Source organism: Lepisosteus oculatus, chromosome 20, assembly GCF_040954835.1.
Source record: "Lepisosteus oculatus isolate fLepOcu1 chromosome 20, fLepOcu1.hap2, whole genome shotgun sequence".
Classification (NCBI taxonomy): Eukaryota; Metazoa; Chordata; class Actinopteri; order Semionotiformes; family Lepisosteidae; genus Lepisosteus; species Lepisosteus oculatus.
The window spans coordinates 12,401,910-12,428,212 of record NC_090715.1 but is presented as its reverse complement, the minus strand read 5'-3'; the positions used below and the strand labels follow the sequence as shown (position 1 = coordinate 12,428,212).

The window sequence follows — 26,303 nt, the reverse complement described above, 5'->3', positions numbered from 1 at the left end:
TCATGCAAGCTTCTCTGAGCCCACACCAAGAGCAATGGGTCACCATTGCTGCCTCACAGCCCCACGGTCCTGGGTTTGTTTCCAACATAAGGTGCTTGTTTGCATGGAGCTTGCACACTTTCTTCCCTTTAGATGGTAATGGGTCTTAATCTGCTACATGAAAGCACAGTTAATAAGAACAAACAAACCAAAGAGCTCACTACTATACTGGAAGGGCAGTTTTTGAGCACTTGGGTACTGTGCACAGAGGTCGACTGTGTGGTAAAGCTACTGTGCTTCCTTCTGTGGGACAACCACTTTTGATGGAAACCATGGATACATTATTTCCTCTTTTCTGCGACTGTGGTCATAAGATATCCTGCATTTCACTAAAGGAAGTGGTCAAATCCTTCACCCACCATGCAATTAAAGGACTGAAAGCCACCACCCTTTCTGGAATTCAGTTGCAAAATGCAGTGAATGCGATATTAATACCTACATAGCTATAAGACTTGATGGCAAACATTTGTAATGTCCTTTTGAGAGAGGGTTAAGGTGAGGGAAGTGCTACTTAATTTTTAAATAACTTTTAATAATAATGTTTTTGAGCAACTCTATATCTCAGGGTGTCTATTGTTGATTACCTCGGCCCACCTCTTCAAGCATTTATTATAGAGAAGTGAGAACGGTGTGTTCTGACCCTGACAGAAATGTGTACTGGCAGGCTATCTGGATGTGTTTCACACTGTGGGCCTGCAGTGCACACAAAACATCAGCTGGAGAGTGAATTAACAAGTGGTGCAAAAGCTCACCAGCCAGCCACAGGGCTTGATGTCAGGTTGCGAGCTGATTAAAACCCATCAGTGCCCAGGCCAGCTGAATGCTGCGTCACTTATAGCCACACAGGGTACAGGGGAGAGCTCAGATAAAAAAGCACAGAACTCTGGTCCATAGGACATTCGCACAATGAAAGCTTCAACCACTAACACTCAGGAACCGAATCAGGACTGCATTTTTTTGCTAGCTCTTCAGAAAATGCAAGCATTAGGAAATAAATTCCTCTGTGCAATGGACAATGTGAATATGGTTGCTTCAAAGCAAAGAAATCAATACTCACCATGTGTGGCTTCTTGGTAACCAGGTCTCTTTGCCCACTTTGTCAATACAGAACTTCTGGGGTCCATTACTTCCTGTTGATGGCACAGATTACCACTGCATTATACAATCGGCAATCCAACTGCATCACTTTGTGAATCACTGACAGAAGTTACAATTTTTGTTATTGGTGCCAGTGTGACCTGAGTATCATGACTGATCATGCCTATGAAATCCCAGAAATGAAAATGTGGAATCTGGGTCATGTGTAGGCAACCCCTCTATTCCACTGCAACTACTTGTTCCAGTGCTCCCATGTCTAAAGCTTTTTAGCCAACCTCCAATAGCAGGGATTTTCTAGTAAGAAAGACTCAATTGCTTGAGGTACCACAGAGAATACTGAAGTGAGAGAAAGGAATGACAAGAGGGTGTTCAGATACTTTTCCAGTTTCAGGCCACAGCTATAATAAATTGAAATTGGGGGGAAATGTACTAATTGCTGCTCAGAGAAGCATGAAACATAAAAATGCATATATCCTGCATAAAAAGAGTAAAAACCTCTTTTATGCCCCAGCAGCCAAGTAATGATTTACCCAGCACTACGGCCTTTGGAGTTATTTTGGGAATCCCCAATAAAGGGGCTTTGCTAATGTTTGTCAGCGGCCATGTAGAACCACTTACCTGTGACACAACAGAATCGGGCCTGTTCTCGGCCAGAGGACTGATTCTGCACCTCACTTCTCAAGTGCTGACTGAGCAGGATATCAAGGTCTTTTTTTACCATGGGAGAAAATTTTAGCCATAGGTTTCCTGAGCTGAGGCAGTCACATGAGTTTTGAAATACAGATAATAGCAGGAGAGCTCCGATGCCTTTCTTTCATGACCAGCAGGGCTATGCAATGCCACAGTAAACACAGGGCACTAGGCATGGACAATCGGTCAGCTAAGGAACACTGGAACCAGACTCAAAAGACTGAACTGTTCTTGCTGCTCCGATATGTCTGCAGGGGGGAAAAAACATGCTGGGCCTGATGTCAAAACCATGAACAGTTAAGAGCACAGGAGCAAATGTGTGCCCTGGTCAGATGCCTGAAAATCCATAGACCAACACTGTGGACAAGACAGGGGAGCACTAGGAATCTGCCTGACGCCCTGCAGCCAACATAAGAGTCCTCTGCTGTGCAAAGCCAAGCAGGATACAGCAGCTTAGTGCACTGCCTGCTGGGTACATGCAATGCCAGCTTGACAGAGGGCTGGGGTAGCAGCCGCATGGCCCTGTGTGCCTCAAGGTGCTTCCTGTGTAGCACTTCCAAACAAAACCTCGTCTGATTTTCTTTTGTTTCCCTTCCTGCCCTCAGTCTGGATTTTACCACACCACACACAGTGCAGAGACAGGATTAACCTCACTGGTCATGATTAGCAATACTGCACAGTGACAAGGGAAGTCCTGTTTATTTTCATCAACAGGCCGTGTACCATCAGTTACATGTCACGTCACACCTGAAGAATGGAACACGTCTAAGTTCTGGTAAATATGTTGCTACTTTACTCTGGATGTTGACAGAAATGCCACACCAGAAAAATCTTGTACTACCTGGGGTTACTTTAGGCAAGCTAGCCAAGTTACTAATGCTAAACAGAGTCTGGGAAACCACCTGAAATATGAACTTTTGAAGATTACCTGTATTCCTGTACTGACCTTGCTATGTATTTGCAGCAGTATGTTCTGGGATTATGTAGAAAATGTTCACAAACATCTTTAACATCATTTGTTTTATTTTAAATGAATGAAAAGGAAAAGAGGCAATGCTATTTTCGACATAGACATGCATGGCATTGAAACAACATTTATTAAGCAATTTAATCTTCTCTTCCACCCTTCAAGTAAATTTGCCCAGCAGCCAGAAGCTCATAAAACCTGAAATGGATCATACAGCCATGCTCAATAGTCTCATGCCAGGACCGCTGTGGAGCTGGAGTGCTACATCATACATCTCAATCTCCACGCACTGTAATTATATTTTTTGGAGATTGTAGGCCTTTGGATTTTAACTTTATCAGGGACAGAGGCATTTTCGTGCCTAGTTTTTAAGGCGGTAAAACATAGGGCCATGTGTTATGGTGTGCAGTTTCAGAAGAATCTATCACCCCTTATGTTTTCCCAATTAATCTCAACAGCAGGCCTGCAAGACTATCACCAACTTTCTGCTCTCTTTCATATGAAAGGGGTTTTCCTGCCGTTTAACTGCTCTTTCAAATCCAGGCTTTTGGAAGAAAATGCTTTCTAAGACATTATCAATCTTCCTGACAGCCTCTAAAAGGGAGCATTAAATAAGCCACAACTGCCATTTTGAACCTTCATTTTGCTGATGTGGCCTTACAGCGGAATAATATTCAAAGGAACATTTCCCAGAATCAATGCTCATATCTTATGAACTAACCCAGATCCATTTGGGAGACCAGAAGACGTATTTCAGACAGTCCCAAAAGCCCCATTTCCTAACTGCAGTCATGGGCGCAGAATGACACAGCACAGATTTGCACATGGCAATTTCTGGACTGTAGGGCCCACTCTGTGTTCTGCGTGGAGGTCTTTCGGTCTTACCAATGAGCTCCGAGAAGCCCCCCACAGGAAGTCGACAGGTTCCAGTGACAAACTGCAGCAGGCGGATCCTCTTTTCATTGTCCATCTCCTTGACAACCTGAGGAAGAGACAGAGGACCTGCTCAGAGCAGTAACCTGTGGAACATGAGGCTAAGAGTAGATCAGTGCTTCTTTTACAGCACCTCGCTGGTGTATGCAGAAATGTATCCAATATTAAGCATGCTTAAGTGAATAGTTTCATGCAAACCCATTTTTTATCTTTATGAGTATTTATAATGATTTCTTACAAAATGATGAGTGTTTATATTTAGAAATGTGATCTAACAGAAAATTCACAAGGCATAAATCCCCACTGCAAATGGAAAGTCCCACACTAAGTTCTGGGAACTGCTAACTGGCAGCATCTTGGTAATGCAGGGTCTTGAGATATTTTAAGAGATATCTGTAACTCATTGAATTCTGAAATACTGTGAGCAAAAATAAAACTCTCTTCTTTATGTCTGCAACATCAGAAATTGTGAAGGACAAAGTCAAGCACTGCCTATTAAATAACATTCAATTTTAAGTAAGAGTTAGAAGTTTTTTGCAACCACACAGAATGACATAAAACAGCACACCGAATGTGGCTAACATGGAGGTAACCACAATTCAACAGTCTTATTGGGTTTAAAGCCCAGTGGCTGCCTTTTGAGTAAACCATGCACCTTCTCAAATTCCTAAACCAAAAAAATCCCTTTGTTCCTGCAGTGTAAATTGCTGCGTTCTGGCTGTTATTCTCAATTAGATTATACAGTTTTTGCATTGAAAGGATTAAAAAGCTCTTTTAGGCTCCATTAACAATAATATGATTAACTGCGATTTTAAAACACAGCTGCAAATTGGCAGAGACACAACAACTATCGTGTGTACATACCCTGAGCCAGTATCAGCAAATGGAATAGAAGTCTGTTTAACAGCTGCTTCAAGAATTAATGTAACAAACACTGAACTCTTTCAAATAATTTATGTGCCATGTGGTTTTTTAGAAGGATTTGAAGATGTTTTAATGTATTCTGAATCTATAATAATCTTTTCACTTTTAAGTCTTGCTATGGGAAACCGCAGTTGTGACTCAACCCAATGTATTGCTGCAATGCCACACAGTAGGAACAAGCCAAAGACAACATGTGCTCCAGAGGCACAAGAGGAGTCGAGCTCTATGCTCCTCTTTTCACTCCCACGTTTTGCAACCGTACCTGTAGATCATATGTCTGAGAACAAACAGCACCTATACATCTCTTAGAACACACCATTCCTACTCTAGTTCTACTTAATGTTCTTCAAAAGCATTCACATCACTGCTGACTGGCAATCTTGGAAATGTCCATATATGTAAAATATTGATTAGAAGTAGCTCTAAACATGAGTATCGATAAATTAAACTAAATAATGAGTGATCCATCTTTTTTCTAACTGCTTTATCCAATACAGGGTTGTTGGGTTGTGGGAGAGCTGGAGCCTATCCCAGCAGGCAACAGGTGCAAGGCAGGATATACCCTGGATGGGATGCCAATCCATTGCAGGGCAGACACACAGACATGCACACACCAGATTTCTTTTTTTTTTCTCCAGAAGCCACTTAACCTACCCGTACGTCTTAGACTGGGGGAGGAAACCAGACCACCCGGAGAAAACAAACACAGGATGAACCTACAACCTCCACACAGACAGCACCCCAGGCCTGGACTTGAACCCGGGGCCCCAGCACTGCGAGGCAGTCATGTCAACCACTGCGCCGCTGTGCCACCCATTTTGATTGATGGTAATTCTAAACACACATCCAAGAAATGCTGCGCTATATGTCAAGCTCTCAATTAGATTTATATAATTGGAGTTTGAAAAACTTAATCTAGACGTTCTGTAATAAACACGTTTCCTGCGTGCCAAGCCCATGAATGATACATTTTTAAGAAATTTTGGACTAAGCCAGGAATTGTTGCTCTCAGGCAACAATTTACTTCCACCAGCAGAGGTCTCAGACAGAGCTGGCAAAAGGCACAGTCTGGACTAGAACCTATTACCTCAGGAATGACACAGAGGCCCTGGACTGCAACCCATGATTACTAGGCTGACACAGAGAGGCACAGTCTGGATTGGAACCTGTGATCTTTTGGGTCAGTTCATCACACAGAGGCATACCCTGGATTCAAACCTCTGTTTGCTATTATTTAGTGTATTTACTGCTCTACTAACAGAGGTTTTATGACTGGACTTTGACATTTAATTATAAGGGATAATTTAATTAATCAATTCAGGTCCACGCTAACTAAAAAATGTATATGTCAGCAACGGCTTAGGCCAGCTGAGGCCAGTTTCCTGTTTTATGTAATGAACGTCTGGGGAAAAAAACAACTTGAAAAAAAAACTTTTGCCATTTTGTGACTGACATTATAAGAAAAGAGGAAATTAGAAATTATGAAGCTATAGCTCAATTTTTCTAATTTGTGAAAAGATCCTCAGTCTCAAAATTCACATTCCTTTCAGACTTGCCTTGGACTACCAGATATTTTATTTCTGAGGTTACAGAACTTCATTTAATGGAGGAAATAGATGTTTTCATTTCTTACATTCAAAGTACATTAATTAGCGCCCTTTTGCCAAAAGTCAGTTACTGATCTTAGGATTTTGTAGCTGTTAGCCTGCTGTATAGGCATATACTCTAGGCCAAAAATATTTAATAACAGAAATTGAAACTCTGCTAATGGATACATCAAGAAAAGCACTGTTTCTCTAAAAAAACAGACCATTAGTTTGCAAAATTCTCAAAGACAGCTTTCTTAATTTCAGTGAGTGACACTGTGATTTAAAACAGATGTGGGCAGAAAGAGAGGCAATGATTGCCAATATAATGACAGATGTTGATTGTTTATTTACTGGAATATTTGTAATGCAACCTCAAGCATTACTTTCTGCTATTTTTGGATCACATTTCTTTATCGTTTGCCCGTACTCTGACAGAACGGCTGCAGTAAACACCCATGACCACTAATCACCGAGTTCAGTCAGCACGAGACCCGTGCCAAGGGAACTTGTGTCAGCTTCTGGGCTGAAAAGGCTGGGGGGGAATACGCCTGACTCTGATCACTGCTCACACTCACTGGCCAAAATATTAGGAACCCACCCCACCCCCAAAGATTAAAGTTAAACCTCTCTGCGCAGCAAGAACAGCAGAGGCTGGATATGTCAAGTATTTCACAAGGATTTTGAAGGCCCTAATCTCTTCCTATTCAACCAGTGGGACGGCCTTCTGTGGCAGGCAGTGAGTCCGTTCCACAGGACTGAGATCTGAAGATTGCTCTGGTCAGGGAAGGTGATGGACGTCTCGAGCTCTTAAGGCATCTACACACGGCCCATCACTAAGACATCACTGACAGTCTGAATGGGTAGGAAGGGACAACCTCAATATATCAGCCGCCAATTACTATTAATCAAAGATCCCCTAAAAGATCATCCAATATGAACTTATATCTTAAAAGAGATAAGCAAGAGGTCAACCAGCCCACCTGCTCACTCAACAAGAGATCTGTGCCAATGGAACTAGCACTGGGCATCGGCCCTTTCTCTTAGTGAATTACTGACTGCAGTGACTTAAGAAGTGCCTGCGGGCTTCAATCATTGCTAAATGTCCTGTAAGGCACTACGGGACTTGCAGCATGTTTTCGTGAGTGGCTTGAAGGAGCATGTCTGCCCTCAAACACTCCCTGTGCAGCACTATGTCTGTTGCTGTGAGTCAAATCAATGAAACAAATGGCACTTTCAAATCCAGTGAGTACACAAAAATGCAAAAAAAAAACTACTGCAGGAAATGGGTGAGTCGCGTCCATGTACAGTTTCACTTGCAAAATTATCTAAAATAAGTCCGGTGAATGACAAGCATAGCTGTCATGTGAACAAAGATGAGAACAAAATACAGCCGCATTACTTGAACAGCTGTAACAACATGTAGAGATATATAATATTTTCTACAACCACAGTACTAAATCATGTAATTATTAGCATACCTTTTTTATGCAAACTCTGTCCCGATGTACTTGCAAAGTTAAATGACTCAACAGAATAAATCTCAAAGGATGCAATTTTGTCAAGATCTGTACAATTGATCCCTTTTTCCAAGGCAGAAATCATGCGAGCCTGGTGTTATCAGATACCTGGACTGCTCTGTTTCACATGGATTTGAACTTTACGTGGTTTATACAATCACAGCCCTATCATATCAACATCATGGCCAAGACATGCTTTCCATCAGCTTGGTCCTCCATGCCTGTGAAAGTTCTTGTCAATTCCAAAGTGCTCCTTAACTCTAAACCCGTTGATCTAGCCATTTGTAAATTCTTTTCAGATTAGGTGGTATTGATGTGTGTCCTGTCTGGGTTAAAAGAATCAGACACTAAGAACACAGTCTCACCTGCCAAAACCACTGGATCTGCTTGCTGTTTTTGGTATAATGTCGGTATATGGTGTTCTTCTGCCAGTCAGTCAGGTCAATCTCCTGCATCCCACAGAGCATCAGCTGCAGAGACAAACACAGAGACAAAGTGCTTTCAGGTCCAGGCAATTAAGAACAAAAACATCAAAGCAGTTTTAGACTATTCACTCTTGTGGAAAGAACTGTCAGTGCCCTAGACAGCACACCTCACATCAGAAACTTTTTGTAACGCTTGAAAATAAAAACAAAAGACCATGTGTTGTGGACAAGAGGCGCGGGGTACCTCTCTGACGGGAGATTTTTGATTAGTTCTTCTATTCACACAGGAATGTCACGGTTCCGCCAACTTCAAAACCCAAGTGAAATGTAGTCAAGTTCTGGAGCACAGCAGAATGAACCCTATCATTAAGCTTTCATGTGCAGAAAGCTTTCTCATCGATTAAACCAGCAACCCAAATCCTTATTATGGGCTGTCTTGGTAAGGATAGAATTCACTCATTTGATTTAAGCTGGATATCCTCGGTGAGTCAGTGGTCGAGGAAGGGCTAGATCTGGCAGCATACTCGTAACAAGGCTTGTACCACTTGGACCAGCTCGTCTCTATCAAGCGATGATCTGCTTCTAGCAGGATAACATGCATTTTGGATTTTAATCTACCAAGTCTAAAAGCAGCTATGCTTTTTCACAATTCAAACAATGTCTAATACTGAACAGTAGAAGTTTGGCTTTCATGTTTATACTAATTTCACAGCACTTTGTTGTGCGGCCATTCAAGTGGCAAATTCATCACATTTGAAGAAACATCTTGCCAGGATATGGGACTATTGCCCGCAAAAGAACAGCAGAATCCCAACCTCAAATGGCAGAGATTGTTTAGCAGATTCTATTACTCCTTTCAGAATCGGAGGCTGACGCCATTGAACTTAAACATGCTTCAGTCTGAATGCATTATCATCAGCCCCAGAAAACTTTCAACAGGAAAAAAGCAAGTCATGAAAATCTCTGGGTTCCATGCATTCAGGGAATTGTGGGCAAAAGCCTACAAAAAAAAGTTATTTCCAACTCACAAAAGTTAAAAGGGCAACAAAGCCAAATTTCTTAAACTGTGCTTCTACACTTAGAGAAGAAACATCCTTAATGTTAGGGAAAAAAAACTGTCTCTCAGGTAAAAGGCAACATCATGTAAAGAATTATACCCTTTCTGTCATTTTTCAGTTAAATTAGGGGTCTGAGCTCTCAGTCTTACTGTTTAAGTGCATAACTATTGATATATAATACTATAAATGAGGTTCCTAGGCTTTATATAAGGAAATGCCAATTTAATTACATAAAGGTTATTTAATCAGTTATAAAAGAAGCACTGGTGACAGTATGCTTTCAAAGGACTTTAAAATGAATGTGGAGTATGTTCCAATTTGCAAGAATTGACGTGATGAGGAAAACTAGACGTTTCTGGTACAAGGCAGCTCTGTCAATCTGCAGATGAATTGTTTTTGCTCATTACTGTGGAGTGGAGCTGAGATCTTTTCTTGTGCATCTACACAGCAGCACTGAAAGTATCACAAGTTAAAACTTGGTATCGGAAAAAAGAACAGAGTACACAGAGATCCAGATACCTCCTCCAGCACATGTGTGCTTTGCTAGGCAATAGAGCTTTTTTTCCCAGACATCTTATGCTCTGTTCTTTTGCTGATGTGTTTAATTATCTCACGGGCTGTTTGTTGTTTGCATGGCTCCCAGAGCGCACAGCTTTTAGGTTTTGGTATAATTACAGGCTTTCTTTAACCCCCAGTCTTTTGAGGATTTGAGCCACAGTCCAATCACAAGAACTCCTGCTCCAGTCGAGGGGTGTTTGGCGAGACACGACAGCACTAAGAAAAGGGGGCCTGCACCATTCCATAGGAGAGGAGTTCGTACTTGTTAACCTTTTTTTCTTTTTGCATAAACATTGAAATATACATAAAACAAGGTGATAAAAAACACCAAAAACAATGGATTGAATCTCCTCCAAGAGACCACCTTTAACAGCACCTCCTCTGAAATCCCCTCTCACCTCGAGTTCCTTCTCGTCAAAGTATCGGAGCCACTCCAGGGGCACCACCTCATTGAAGCCATCCAGGAAGGCCTTGGTCTGCTCCTCTACCCCTCTGGTGAAGCGCCAGTCTGTCAGCAGCCTGCGGGGAAGAGCACAGGCTTTGCCATCTGCACACACTGCCATCTCCCCTTGCAATCGGCCCACGTCTGCACATCATGGGAGTTAGCATCTGTTACAAGCCCATCTTAAATCACTCGTACGCTGCGGTCAGGCTCCACTACGATGAGAGGGCAGGGGATTTCCCTTCATAATCCATGCCATTAATATCAGACAGACTCTTCAACTCTGTCAAATTCTTCATTGAATTATCATCATAATTATCTCATTTTGTAATGGAACTGCGAAGGCCTTGTTTAGCCTTTAATTGGGTTCAGGGAACCAGCAGGAGGTACTTTCATGGAATATGGAACTGTAGAATCCACACCAATTAAAAACATTCAACCTTTTAAATCGCACACCTATTTTTTTCCTTTTAAGAGTCACTTTATACAGAGTCAGTGCACAGGAAGCCAGTGTATTACTGAATTCTGTAATTTTAAGGTTGACCTATGGCGCCCATGCCCATTTTTCTTACCTAATATACTCTTCCTTGTTGTCTTCTGTCACAAGCTCATTTTCGCCATCAGTCTTCAACTCGTGAGTTGACACCTTTCCCAGAATCTCCATGTCCTGAGCAAAGTACAGCTCTACTCCACATTCCTCCAGATTGTTCTCCCTGGGAAGACACACATGGACGTCAATGATCACTCCAGCTTCTCACACACTCACAGCGATGCCACTGATCACTGCAGCTTCTCACACACTCACAGTGACGTTACTGATCACTGGTGCTCCACACACACACTCGCAGTGATATCACTGATCACTATTGACTTGTTCCTTCAATCAATCTGAATAGCAAGCCTGGACTGCTTGAACGCTTCTGGTAAGCAGAGTGGAAGGTGAGCAAAAAGAAAATTATTTCACTTGATTAAAATGATCTGACCGCTGCAACCATTAATACATTGAACAGAGTCCTTGACCAACTGTTTGGTATTTGGAAGAAAAGAATACTTACTTCACCCACATGATGGAGTTGTGGAACTCGGGGTCAATAGACTCCAGGTCCTTCAGGGTGGGCTTTTTATTTAGCATGCGCTTGTAGAAGGGCAGAGTAAAGCCTGTGTCGATGAATTTGCCATGATACAGTGCCTGCAGAGAATGGATACCAAGCACACATTAGTTAACACCCACACAACAACCAGGTTAATAGCCTGTTTATCACCATTTCCCCAAGATACTGCTCTGCCTGCTTTGTGCTTTGTGCTTGTGTCACGCACGTTATCTTTTTCCTCACATCTGCTCATTTTAACATGGTTCTGCACTTCTCTATAACAATGCTTTGGGTTTTCCATTTGGTTTGAGATACTATTACTGGTCTTAAAATAAATCACACAACAAAATAGGGAAGTAGGCAAAATAGGAAGCCCGAAGTTAAGAAACAAAATGAAAGGGAAAATGCAAAAGACGAATCAGCTTACAAATTTATAAGAAAGCCACAAGATCTGTCAATTATTGAGCTTTTGGCACATAATATTTCCTTCTCTGAAGAAGCCGGCTATCAATGTTTGCAAATCTTAATGAAAAAAAACAAAAGTTTTACATCTTCCTGCTAGGGCCATTGGTGAGATACTTATCCTAATAGAATGTGAAATATCTCCTTCTTAGATTTGTGAAAATGCTGTAGTGCTTTGGCAATGTAGCACAGCACCATTTATTCTAGTAAACGTCCCATGGAAAGGAAAGCATGTATTTAATCTTTGCAGTTTGAGACCATGTGTGCCTTTTCCTTGTCCTCTTTCAAAGAATGGAATCCGATTCACTCACTTATTTTAACAGATCTCTAGGATAAGCAGTTTGGGCAGCTGGGTTTCCTGTGCACAGTGAAGCAGAACTCTAGGAGTGACCTGGACAGATGAGAACTCGCTCACCCTCACCGCGTTCCCCTCTGCATTCCTTTCGGGCCCCCGGCCCAAATCGGAGACCAGAAAGCGGTCACGTGACGCGGGCACAGGCTGTAATCTAGCGATTGGCATCTGACTTCAGACGAGCGGCGGATTCCCCAGGCCCGACCCGCGGCCTCCCTTGCCGAGAGCCAGCTGCGAGACCGGGCCCGCGCCGCCGGCAGGATGAAAACCAGACTGTTTTTGAAAATGCGATAATGGCTTCACACGGTCCCCGCCGCAAGGTGTCCAAGAACAATACAGACGGGCCTGGGAGTGACTAACAGTCTGCTCTTTCATTGCGGATTACGTCTTGATGCAGGGTGGGGTCGGCAAATACCCACTGCGCAACGACAAGTGTCTGGGAAGGACAGCGAGCGAGAAGAAACAGACGTATCTTTATAAGGGGATGTGTGAAGCATTTGAGCCCTCTCTATATATAGCTCCCATTGGATGCTTAGGGCTGGGTGTGGTGGTGACTTCATGCTTCGTCTCTTGTGGATTGGGTGTTGTTTTTTGGGCCAGCTTGTGCACATTTTCCCAGAGAAATCTGGGTTAGGGTAGCAGAGGGAGGAGGAGGTTGGGGGATTCTTCAGGAACTCAACCCATTGACCAGATTCTTACATTTTCCATTTGGTAACATTCCCTTGTCTCCATATATTTGGAGACAGGAGAAAAGAAAAACACAGAGATCGCCCACACAGCAAAGGAAGTCTTGAGTCCTTGCTTTAAAGGGAATGCATGCTTGACCAAGATGAAATTTGTTTTCTTTCTATAGTTCATTTTAAATATAATGCCTTTTCTTCTTGCCAGTGTAATCACCAGCTGTTCTGCCAGAAGCCGTTTAACTCATTGGCCTGTGTGAGCAGCACGAACAGCATGAAAAGGACATTGCTTCTATTCCACAAGGGTTTGAATTCTTTGCAGCCCAGTTCTGGTAGCAGGATCTCCTTCAGCTTGGGGCTGTAAGGAGAATCATGGGATGTGGTACTGACATTGTTGGAAGTCTGTCTTCTGCTTCCTACGTCAACCATGCAGAGCAGAATCACTTGACTTGGGCAGTGTGCATATTTTAGCCAGTGCAGGTATCAATCATAATTGTCAAAACCACCTGATTCAAAATAATGACTTGTGCAAACTGAAACACAATGCATGTAATCTTACAAATATGGCTTTAAAAATACACGCATTATGGTCATAAGAAACAAGCAAAGAAAAAGAATCAGCCCTGCTCTGTAAACTGAATTACAGTGGTGTTTATCATTAGAATGAAAAACATTACAGTAAAGCACCACAGGTAATTGTAAACTTAAGAGACCAAATAAACACCAGTATAGCAGAAACTAATAGGACATGAGCTTTCTTAAACATATATATATATACAGCTCGAGTTAGGTGCCTGTGCTTTTGAAGCGTTTCACTTTTTTGTACGTTTTAAAGGTTGGAAAGCAGTGGGACACACTTTCCTTTATGAGTGTCATTTATAAAAAGCTACATGTGGATAGGAATCAGATTTTGTGTGATTTATTTTGAGCTAATCCATCATGTGAAGGGTGCCACTGTGTTTGAATTATACAGTAATTTTATTCAGTTAGCTCAGCCAAAACAGCCTTTTCATTTTGTGATTCTCACGCTCAAACCACATGAGGAGACCTTAGCCTATACCTTTGAGAAATCTTTCAAATGACAAATTAGCTAATGACGCACAAGCAAAGTATCACATACTGTATCTAGACAGTCTACAAACTAGCTTGTGAATTAGAAGCAGATGTGATTTACACTGCAAGATAAGCCGAAAGACATCTACTCCTTAGTGACATTTCTTATTAGAAATTAAAATAAGCAACACCTCCAAAAATATTCTGTAGAACCTGCTGATTTTTGCCTCAATAACACTTAAATACTGGGACAATCTGAATGATTGTTAAATCTGAAAACTTCATATCAAAATGAAGTTCCTACATTGAATGTCTCCAAGGCAAAGACTCAAACTTCTTCAAACTCCTGGCTCTCTCTTACAATACAGACACTTAGTACTTATACTGCAACTGACTTCTCTGTGACTTGCTGATCTAAACTTAGCAAAACCACATAAAACAGGAAAAATGATGTAATGTTTCAGACACAGACTGGGATCAGACTGAATTAATCTGCAAAAGAAAATGGAACTGTTTCATGGGCTGTATGTAACGAGTATCTCTCTGAATAACTAGATGCTGCTCATTCAAAACTGTTCTTTCACAGTAAACCATGGAGCCACAAAAGAAAGTATAAAGTATGAAAGTATAAAGTAACAGATCCTTACATTAATCAGGATGCCTCTGTAAAGTCACCAAAACCCTGGGTCACTGTGCTTTATGCTATTAAATTTGCTAAGGATTTTTATAAAGGCACAACTAATGTAATACTTTTTTGGCTTTCTTACCAATTATATTTGAAACATTATATTGCCAAATTCTCATTTTTCAGTGCTAAAAACAGTATACCCACTTAGTCAGTGCCTCAGCATTCATGTCAAACTACCCAGTGATGGAGAGAAACTGAAGTACTTGGAAGAATTCTGCCTTAATTATAGCAAATGAGAACAAAAAGCCACAAGGAGGGTTTGTATAACTAAAGGGGCTCTTTCCTCAGTTTGATATGTGCCAAGTTAAAAGCTTTTTAAATTGGGCTCTTGAGTGTCTCAACTGGTAAAGGCGCTCACCCAAGAGCAGGTTGAGCTCTACAGTCACGGGTTCGACTTCAGGTCATGTATCCAGCCTGCTGTGATGGTACACAATTGACTGAGAACCAGAGAGGACAGCAGACAGAGCTCTTTGGCTCTCATCAACTCCGTAGAATCGTCAATTGTATTGTTAAGTGCCCTGGGGCAACCTGGTTGTGAAAGGCACTATAGAAAAATAAACTGAATTGAATTCTGGAGCTGCTTGTCCAACAATCAGCTCTGAGCCTCCGGCACGGGGCTGAACTGCCTGTGACAAGTTAAAAAACAACTGGTTTGAAGGTGGTCGGGTAGAAGGACTCAGCCTAGACCTCCTCTTTCTCCCTTGTGCAGTCACAAGGTTCGTAGCCATGTGCTGAGACATGAAAAGCAAACAAAAAATGTGGACTTTGAATGTAAAAAAAGGTTTAGGAGACTGAAGTGCTGAAGTCTGCGACACCATATGTGTCAATATTAGCAGTCAAAAGGTGGAAGAAAGGACAAAATACTCACACTTCAGGTAAAAGACCCTAAAGCTCAGAGAATTTGGTTGGTGCCCAGAGTATGTCATTAGCTGACTCTGTTTGACAATCCCCAAGCTGTCTTTGTTATGGGTTAAGTTTCAACAGGGTGAATTTTCAGCATGCTATGCAATATTTGTCCCTGTGACTAGCCAGTCCACAGTGCTGTATCAGTGAGAGCCGCGTCAGTGTACCATTAAATGTCTAACTCTACTGTCCGTGTTGTCCACTCACAGCGTGTAGCAGGACTGCATGAAGACATAGCAAGTTTCTGAAGAGGAACCATACAGTCTATAGAGTACTTATAATGATAGCAAGCCAACACAAACAATGGCATCACGACAAATAAGGATGTGGGGAACATGTTACCGTGATAGAGAACAGGTAGGACGTACATGGTAGGACAATACACATCTGCTCGTAGCAGTACACAGATGTTGAGGCTTAAAATGGGGAAGCTTAAAAAAGCTGATGAATGTAAAAAGAATATTACAGAGATTTCTGTCAACATTTTATGCCTACTCATCTTTCTTTTGACATAATAATTTTCAAAATATTACTTCGGCCTTGGCTGCATTTTTCTGTGGTAGTCTATGGCAACGCCAAGAATTTCACAAATAAGTGCTGACAAACACAGTATGATGCGACCTTTCAGAGATTTTTGCAGTACCAGAATAATTACCAGATCTATTAAACTCTACCGCAATAAAGCAGAGAACAAATGCATAAAAACGGAGAACTAAAACATATCAAGAAGCACAGAAATGACTCGGCAAAGCTTTTGAAGCAAACACTGGACATTGATTCAGAGTCTTGTGAGAACTGGGGAGGTGGTCAGCAGCTGCCGGTGTCCCCTACCATTGCGATGAAACGGCCGATGAACCGGAAGTAGGTGAGGTGGTCGGGGTTGATGGAGGAGGCAGGGTTGATCTGCAGGCAGTAGTTGTTTTTGCCCGCATACTCGAACAGACAATACATGGGGTTCAGCACCTCATGGGACAGCAGGAAAAACCACTCTCTGCAAGGAAGAGAGCAGGAAGTCATTACATTTAACACAAGCATAGGCAAGGGAATCGCTGCAAAACAGACTGTTCATGCCATCACCCCACAATCTAACATCAAGACCACAAGAGAGAATGGGATGAAACCCCAAGAATACACTGGGTCTGCATTTGCCTTCATTAAAGCTTTTATTTGGGGAGCACACTGGTTTGGATGCTGCTCAGTTTTCCTACAAATGGGAACACATGAGTTTTCCATCAAGTAACCTAGAAATGCCTCAAGGAATATAAACTACATGGGACTTGCTCTCTTAAAACTAGGCTCTTTGAGGTCACTTTTCCAGCCATGAGATGTTTTTTTGTAGTCTTACAGATAAGATCTAGGGGAGAGACTTAAAGAAACCACTAACAAACATTTTGTCTTTATATAAGTCACAGATATGGTAAGGATATTTTTCATGGTAAAATCAACAACGGAAGTTGCAGCACTGCCTTCAAAAGGCTTAAATGCTGGCGGCCCCATAAAATACCACTTGATGTCTTGTTTGAAAGAGAAAATATGTGCTTTCTGGCCACAATATTAGGGTTCACCTAATCAAACAAAAAGACTCTCTCGAGTATTGACAGGCAATGCACGACTGGCACGAAGAGCTTGAGACAGGCTTCCATCACCTTCCCTGGTAGGAAGAAGGTCCTAAACTCCTGGGATCCAGCGGAGAGAGAGGGACAGTTCGACCCCCATCACAACCTCAGTGGAATATCATGCTGCTAGAAAGCGATGGCATTGGGCTGGGAACACGTCCGAACCCCGTGTAGTTGCCGCCAGCCTAATCAAGCGTGTTACTCAGAGGTTCCTATTTCTTTGGACAATGAGTGCACATGTACAGTAGTAATTCAAAATCTGGAGCAGATCCTGTCCAATATGATTATGAAAATCTTTCTCCGACTAATAATATGTTTCTATGCCATGGGAATGACATCAAGGATACATAAAAGAAATCAACAATCTTTATTCAAGAATGGTAAAAGAGTCTGGGAGAGGAGCCCAGTGTTTTAAAAGCAGCATTTCAAAGACTTTTAAAAGAATGTAAAATTCCACTAATATCTGATAGCACCCAGGAGGGATTATTACCCACTACAGAGCTGGATTCAGGTTTTAAACAGTGCAAGATTTTATTGTAATGAAAACATCAGCTTGCAGACTAGATTGTTTAAAACTTTAATGGGCTGTATTTAGCAGAAAGTGCTCACGGACAAGCTAAACTACAGAACGCATTAAACAGTAGGACTTGGATCTTTTTCTGAATTACTTCCTCTTATTCAAGGTTACCAGGTTTCAAAGTCTATTTAGAATGAAATTACTATACCTGCCTTCGGGTATCTCCTATTCCAATGAAACAAATCCATTAACTAGGAGATTGACCGTGAACCTCTGTGAACCGTGACTGTGTACCACATTCATTGCTCAGCACCAAAAACGTAATTAATCCTCCCTAGAGTTACTCTCCTAATGCTTTGTATTAATTTGTTCATTTAACAATAAGCATGTATCCACAAAGAAAATCCGGCAATGCTTCTGATTACGGGCTGCAAATTCCATTTCCTTTTAGCCTGTAATTCATTAAAAGCATACTGATAGAATGTAAATATCCTGGACGGAACTAATCCTTACTAATGCTTAATTGCACAGTTGTCAGAAATATTTAAACTGATCACATATATACAAGCATTATAAATGGATCCTTGAGGTTTAATACCTTGCACATGGAGACTAGAAAGTTCGGATATCTTGAACATGAAAGTATAAAAATAGCTATACAAATACAAACAATATAAAGAAAAACGCCTTCATCAGATACAGTATCTTAGTTAAAATGTGGTGGTTTAAGATTCAGTTAGGAGCTGGCTTAACATTACTGGTAACAGCTTTCGAGGCAGGAAGAGAGGAAAGCACACATGCCAAAAGCTGGCAGCTCTTCTGCACTGCGTCAGCGCCTGCCCACTGAAGCATTCCTCCAGTGAAGCAGTGCAAAACCAGCTCTGGAGCCAAGAGATAAAAGATTGGCTGTTAACATGAGAACACAGATCCCCGCCACTCGGATTTCGGTGGTTTGCGGTTAGACATTTAAGATTATCTGTTCAGTGGGCTGAACTGAGGGTCTGAGAGTTCACAATGTTTGTATTCTGACTTCCACAGTTAACTCCAGTCATAGTCAGAGCTCCTTGGAGCATCATCCATGCTGGCAAACCGCAGTGTGCCCAGCAGGTTTCCTCTCTACCACTTTCAGATGCTCAGCGGCCCATTGCAAATCAGACCCAGGCCCGGCATCGATAAGATGTGAGGAAAACAAACAAAAAAGTAAAACAGTAAAAACATCAGACATGGGAATCAGGGAAGAATACCACACTGAAGACAAGTACAGTACTTGAACAACAAAGACAAACATCACTGCAGGGGTTCTTGAATTCAGGTACTCAGGTTTTGACAATACAGTACATTTATTATTGACTGGCTCTGTTTTTTCTGCTCAAGGATCATACTGTAGCACGTAATCTCTAGTGACAGTCAGAGCATGCAGTAATGCCAACAATTTCATCCACAGCATCAACAAAGGTGTACACTGTAACGAAAGGGCAAATGGTAGAGGTACAAACAAACATCAAGGCACCAGGGGAATGAGAGGATCAGGCAGGGCTGGCAGAGTGGGTGTGCTTTTGCTGGCAGAGGAGACTGGGAGTCGTTTCACATATTGCACAGATTTACGATGCTTCCACACAAGACTGCCAACCTTGCAATTTTGTCTGCAAATAAACTTTATAGTTATGGCACATTTTTTTTTACACAGGCGCCCCCACCCTCTTTCAACATTGCACCTGCTGAGGGTGGGGAAGGGTGCCGTGCACAGTATTTTATACGTTTATACACTTTGCCGCTTTTCTGTTTTTCTATTTCTCTTTTTGTAATTTAAGGCAGCATTAAAACTGGAAAGCTATTTATTACAGGCTGCCCTACTAGGCAGATACGACACCCTGCTACCACAGCAAGAAAACACTCTGTTGTGCTGCAGTTAGATCCATTTCAGGTTATCTTCAGTAACTTGAGAAATGCACAACCGGTACTATCTGTACAACAGCCTGCAGGTAGCACCATCTGGTTTCCTAGTTATCCCATCTTACCCTCGGCAATGCTCAGCCAATTGTGTGCCACCATCTCTGGAATCCTCATCTCAGTTCAGGACCCAGGACTGACAGGACCCAGGATCGAACCCTTGACCACAGAGCTTAACCTGTGATTAAGACTTTTTTGCATATCTTTTTTCCACGGGAAACAATGATGAAAGCCCTAACGCGCAGCGCACTGAGCACTGTGATGGTTTTGCTGTGCGTGCTTGACAGGGGATACCAGTGCGATTTCTGAACAGGCTCCACACAATTAGGAAAACTCACCTTCTCTAAACACCCTGCCCACGTCTCTCTCTTTAGCCTGTAATGGCTGCAAAAAACTTGCCATTGTTTTCCTGTAGGATGGCAGCATCCTGTCAGGTGCCTGGCTCTCTCGATGGCATAGTGCATTCCATTCGCTACTTCCTGCCTGCTGAGCTCCAGGGCTGTGGTCCCTGACTCTACACTGACAGGCCAATTCATCATAACCGCTGATGGCCAGACCTCAATTGACAATAGTTACATGCCTCTCTGGGCATTCTGTCATTGTATTTAACCAGACAGCTTTCATGTCTTCCTGCCTGATAAAATCCGAAGATGTATTTGCAATCAAAGTGAAAATGTTTTCTTTATATACTGCAATCCTTTTACCACAAGTTCCAGATTTTAAGCCTCTTCCTGGCCCCAGTCTTCTCTCCCCACACTTCCTCACTTACTCATTACAGACTTGCTATACTGACCCTTCACCGGGATGGCAGCATTTTTGGATCATTAATCTGCCAGAAGATCTAGAAGGGTTGATAGGCATCCTCTTGATTGCATAACTTAAGTTTGTCTAGTTTTTTAAAACATAAAATAAACTGACAGCTGTAATTTAAAGTAATGTATATTCTTATTTTGGGGATTTGGAGAGTTCAATTTTTTCCCTAAGAAAAATATTATTTTTAAGTCATGCTCCTTTTACCTAGTAAGAAACACGAGGAGGGGCGCAAAGCTTGTCTATATTTGGAGACTTCTCTGGGAGCCGAGACTCTTCAAGAGCAGACGATGCTCTGAGTCGCCACCCTTGCACGACTAGCCTCACGCCCAGAATTACAGAATGGAGGCAATCTGCCAGCTCCACCCAGCTGCACCCTCTAATTTCGCCTCTTGGATTAATGGACTGCTCTCATCTGAAGTCAGCCAGACTCGGCCTTTCTCGATCTGACTGCAGCTGCAATTCATTTCTGTATCTTAACCTCTGCGCCAGTTGATTTTGTGCACAGCATCACGGCATAGGGTATTTCCCAACCTGCTCAGCTGCTCTGCCCTCATTTCCTCCCCTTGCAAGCACTGTGGCACAATTGCAAAGAAAGGAGTACTGTCAGTTGAATTGACATTTACCTCAAAGCATTTTTATTTAAACTGACATATGCCTTTTGTATGCATATTTAGAACCGTATATTGTCATTTAACAAAATTTCACAGTAGGGACCCGATCAAAAATGTTTACCCAGTGGTGTCGAATTCAATAAGGAAGACTAAGCGAGGTGAAGGCAGAGCAGCTGAAGTGATTGATTGATCAGTTCAGTTGCTTACATGGCGTAATCACAGTATTACAGGCAAGCCAAGGTTCAGCTGAAGTTACAAATACATGACAAACACTTCTACAGTAGTATGCAAATTGATAAGAACACTCCATGATTTACAACCAGAGAAAAAACGGTACAGTATTTTATTGCTTCTCAATTTGATGCAGTCCCCTGTTTTACTTGAAAGTATTCTAAAATTACTGTCTGATGGTAGAACTGCCTTCTTCACACCAGTGGACAGCACTGTCGTACCTCTGCATCTGTCTTGTGAAAAGCCACAACAGTTGTGGGGGACGTGCATGTGGAATATTGAAGCTATTGGCCAGAAATCGTGAGCTAAGCTTCAGTGTTTTCTAGGGCATTGTCCACTGGCCTCAACTCAAAGCTACCAAATCACAGGGGTGTTCTGATAAATTTGCCAACTACTGCACCTGCGAATCAGCAAATTCCAACAGCAGTGGGAACAACAGGTGCCAATGGCCTGTGACATTAAAGGAGGGACAAACCATCAGATTCAGCCCCAGGAACCCAACACCACTGAAGCAGGCTACAGGGGGACAAGGCGCCGCTCCCAGGGAGATGCAGAGAGATCCCCAGGCATCCTGTCCGTGGTTCTACCCTGTGGTAGAACAGCATGACGTAACCTACCATAGGGTAAAACCACTGGCAAGACACCGGAGAAGGACAAGACACACACAGACACAAGGGACCAGGTGGAGGAGGAGGAGGGATGAAGGATGAGACGGAGATGTCCGGCTGCTGTGGTCACACCAGGGAGTGATACACACATGGGATCCCCAAAACACAGGCTCGACCCCCCACAGCCACAGGAGAGGAGTGCTACAGCTACATCTAATACATTGTACATACAAGGGGGGGACTAAAGACCTGACACCACTGCAAAACAAAGAGAAACTCAACAACTGTTCCTTGGCAAACTGTTTGCTTAAGTTTTTTTTCATTTTTTTTAAATCAAATTCGTTTTCTGACAAATTTCATCCAATTGCTTGTGCTTCCAATTAGTGATGTTGTCCACTGTTCACTTTGCCCTACCTAAATAAATTGTAAAAGAAGCTGATGTTGTAAATTTATATGTACTGTAGTCTTCAAAGCTTTCTTAACCTCTTGCATGCTGTACAATATACTGCTATTTTACAGCATTTTTGAATTAGTGTACTTTTCTGCAGCTTAACAGCTTACAGATGCCTAATGCCTTGCTCATGGGTCTTTGTGCATCTTTAAGACACTTTGGAGAGGGGTGTCTCTCAATCAATATTAACATTTTGTGGCAGTAACTGGAATACAATGAATACTATATAGGATGGAACTTTCTCATAGAAACTAGTTTAGCACTAAAGAAATCTATAGAAAAAAAATAACGTATTTAAGCATCCTGTATCAATTCTGCAAAACAGTAGTGGCACTGGAAGGCATTCACAAGTCTGGGCTGCTCGGAGAAGAACAAGCCCCCAGAGTGCCTGGCTTTGCGTCAGCGCTGGCTGACTCTGGCTCAGCAGGAATCATCCGGGGAGTTGCAAACTCCACTGCTATCGCCCCCCAGAGAGAGAGAAGCCATGGGCCGACTGTAATACTCCGGACTCCAGACAGGGGTCCACATTTCAAATTCCTTCCCAACTGGAACCTAAAAGACGCATCTGACAAGGACACGTACTGAAATGCATGCTATAATATTTGATTCTACTTTTTTTTCCCCCCTGAGGGAAGATATTGGACCTGTGAGGCGTGCAAAGACTGAAATGTTGGCACGGGCACAAAAAAAAAAGCTTGTAGGAGCCATTTCCTGCTGTAATAAAAACAAAATTAACACCTTAACCTCAGTAGCAAAGCCTATTCACAAAACCGGTGCTTCCAACAAGCAGCATCTGTGCTGTTGTGATTACAAGTGATTTACAATGCTGGATTTACTGCTGGAGTTAGGAGTTTACTGAACAGCTAGGTTCAAGCATCAGTCTCCAATAGTTTTAGTAATCTCACACAACAGGCATTACATACAGATTGAAGGAACTGTTGTTGACTTTGGAGGGGGGATCCGACAGATTTGTCAGAAAACGGATAGAAACAAATACTGTAATACAACATACTTGCAGAAATACAATCAAAGCTGTTTGCTCCAGCACAAAACTCCATCACCTTTTAATGAATAATACCCAATGATTAAGGAGCAAGCAGGTGGTTTCTGAAAACCCACGCATTACCACATGGTAGCTGTTTAACTAACATGTTACTGTTCTTTTTCATTGTGCGTGACAAAGATTGGCTAGTCCTTAAAATTCCACCTCCATCTCTCTCAAGCTTTCAGCTTGGTTCGGTGAGGCAGTGTGCCCTTAAGGCCTGACATCACACGCAGCTGCTGAAGAAAAGCCCTTCTCAAAACACTCTCCTGGAGAGAGAGGTTTCTGCAGTTATTTCTCCAGCAGCTGTGAGACAGACAGCAGGTCTCAAGGACACACTGTGTATGAGAAGATGCCTTTCAAGTGACCCTGGTGGAAATCCAACAATTAACTGGGATGCTGGGCAATGAAAACAACTCTGTTAAGTAAACAGCTGTAGATCATGTGGCAATGAATAGCTCTGCCAGTTATTTGAGCTTTACTATCTGCTCTGTTTACTGTGCCCTCATGTCTCTTGGTAGGTTCACACCTTTAAACATCTGCAAATAATGTCACAGAGGACCTGACAAGGAGCAAAAAGCTTGGACAACCCCAGTTAGTTTGCAGGAAGGTGATTTATCGTCTTGTACACACAACACATGTAGTATGTCCTGTCGACCAGGGAACACCTACCTAGCAATACCTCCATAGTCCAGCCCTTCTTCTCCACGCATTATGATATATAATCTCCGGCGCAAGTCATATGGCTTCATGTTCATGATCTGTAAGCAGGAAAGATGGGTTAAAGGTCTTGAAATCAAAGAATAAAGACTGCCCTTAAATCTTAGGTTAACCTAGAGACATCCCCACTGGGCCATAAAAACTGTGTTCCGACCTTTCAATAACCACTAATTGTTAATCAGCCTGTATCACCACTAACATTCAGGCTCGTTGTGCCTCTTTCTGAGGCTTGAGGCCTGCAGGTTACTGATAACGCTGAAAGCACGATCACAGTGTGGGTCACAGTGCCAAGCCAAACAGACTTGTGCCCGAGGAAGTTGCTGGAAGGCATAAGAAGAAAATAAGTGGTGATCACGGTGATTTTGGTTCCACCACATGTCCATGTTGGTTTCATTTAAGCTCACCTGCTGGAAGGAGTCTTCAAACAGGGTCTGCCGGGAGACACTGATTTTCACATGGCTGGGCAAGGCATTGGACTGGAAAGACAAGACAAGAGCACAGACATCTGCCTTAAACGTTTGCCGACCTTCCAAATACACTACCCAGCTGCCAGCTGGATAAAAAAAGAAGTAGTTTATCTACATGCTAAAAAAAAGAATCTACAACATATCTTCCAGGAGTTCAATAAACTGCCAAAGAAGCCTCTTCCATATAACTTCACAGGGTATTCTAAGCACTCTTTAAAAGGTCTGTGTTTTTATGGTTTCAACAACAGAAAGTAGAATGGATTTCCCAGCTGTTTTGACACCTCTTCAAGTGGAATTTTTCTGGCTGTCTAAAATTACAAGATGACACTAAGACCCATAAAGGAATAGCTCATACTGTATGCCAGTTTCTGCTGCGGCGAACTTCATAGCATCAGATTAAGTTCTCAAGATCATAAATACGTGTTTAAAAGAACACTCTCTCTATGTCTGTCAACAGGATCCATTCCCTATATATCCAGTACAGACAATTAACACACAAATCTCCTTTGTGTATATTCCCGCACAATCCACACCCAAAATATGTCAGCACTGTCCCTTTTAAAAAATACAAATACATTGCATCGCTCTTCTAAAATACAGCTGGGGTATGAAACACACTGCACTGCCAAGACGAGAATACAATGGTGTATTCATTCTGTTCCACTGCCCCTTAACAGATCCCACAGCTGAAGGCTATTTCAATGACAACAGATTAACTGAAAGAAAGACTTGCAATGGAACAATATAGAGGTGCCAAGGCTGCTGAACCTCCCTTCTGCAATTCCCAAGAAACCATAAAAACTTTTCAATATGTTTGAACGCAAGAACAACATCCAGAAACTCTCCCGTGTCAAAGGATCGTGCTCAATAAAAGCTGGATTCGTGTTCACACATCTGCCTGTCGGAAACTATGATTACCCACTCGGGGACTGGTTTTTGCTGGTCCCATAACTGGGGACCAATACATGCAAGAGGTGTCAGTGCAGATCTCTATTACTCTGTAGAAGAGTTAATTTCACTCCAGGGTTGAGAAAAACCTTCAATATATTACTGAATATTTTTTTTTTACTCAAAGAGATTTAAGCTTGCACCTGTTTATACAGTAAAGTATTTCACTGGACCAATTTCGGTACCTTGCTAAAAGGGTACATCTTTGAACCCTGAGATTTGAACCTATAACATTACATCTATGAGTCTAGAACTCTAACTACTGCTCCCCACTCCTTGTCCTGTGCAGTATAGTGACCTGATGAAGCAGGAGAGCTTCATTAATGCAAGCAAACATCCAAGCACCATGTGTTGGTTTTATGTACAAGAGCCTGCAGCTTCTCAAACCCTAAATGGCTCAAACAGCTGAGATTTTAAAGCCCGTCTTCACCCTGTTTGAAGTACAGACAGTAAAACAGGCTAAATTTGGATCAGGACTCTTTTTGGAAAGACATGTTGGATATCAGGGTAGAATTCGATTTACGTTAATACAGATGATGTAGTGGGAGACAGGAAGAAGGAAACTTTTATGGGGTTCCAATTGTTTGGGTTGTAGTAAAAGTAAATACACTATATGCTTTTTGGTGAGAGTAACGAAAAAATTCTTCATTAGACATTGAAGGTTTATTTTTTAGAGATGCGTGCATTCCTATTTTTTACAGATCAAGTCCTCAGTAGCAGGGAAAATTAAACAGCCTGCCAAAAGTTGAAAACAGATATTTTTTGTTCTAAAACTATGGCAAGGGTATTTTGTTAAGACAAGAAAGGGAATAGGCAGCACATCTGCTCAGCAGACATCCGTCTTCATCAGATCAAGGGTT

The 26,303-nt window shown here is 42.2% G+C and overlaps 1 protein-coding gene across 2 annotated transcripts in view; it reads right to left on the bottom strand.

The window, feature by feature from the left end:
- wwp2 (WW domain containing E3 ubiquitin protein ligase 2) overlaps positions 1-26,303 on the bottom strand; it is a 117,649-nt gene that overhangs the window by 1,097 nt on the left and 90,249 nt on the right. For both annotated transcript variants that reach the window (XM_069181384.1, XM_069181385.1), the window contains 9 exons: positions 24,433-24,504; positions 23,981-24,069; positions 16,301-16,460; positions 11,296-11,429; positions 10,813-10,953; positions 10,197-10,317; positions 8,123-8,227; positions 3,680-3,776; positions 1,097-1,169 (listed from right to left, as the gene is read on the bottom strand). In XM_069181384.1, coding sequence (XP_069037485.1) covers positions 1,097-1,169; positions 3,680-3,776; positions 8,123-8,227; positions 10,197-10,317; positions 10,813-10,953; positions 11,296-11,429; positions 16,301-16,460; positions 23,981-24,069; positions 24,433-24,504 — 992 coding nt within the window. The remainder of the gene's footprint in view (positions 1-1,096; positions 1,170-3,679; positions 3,777-8,122; positions 8,228-10,196; positions 10,318-10,812; positions 10,954-11,295; positions 11,430-16,300; positions 16,461-23,980; positions 24,070-24,432; positions 24,505-26,303) is intronic.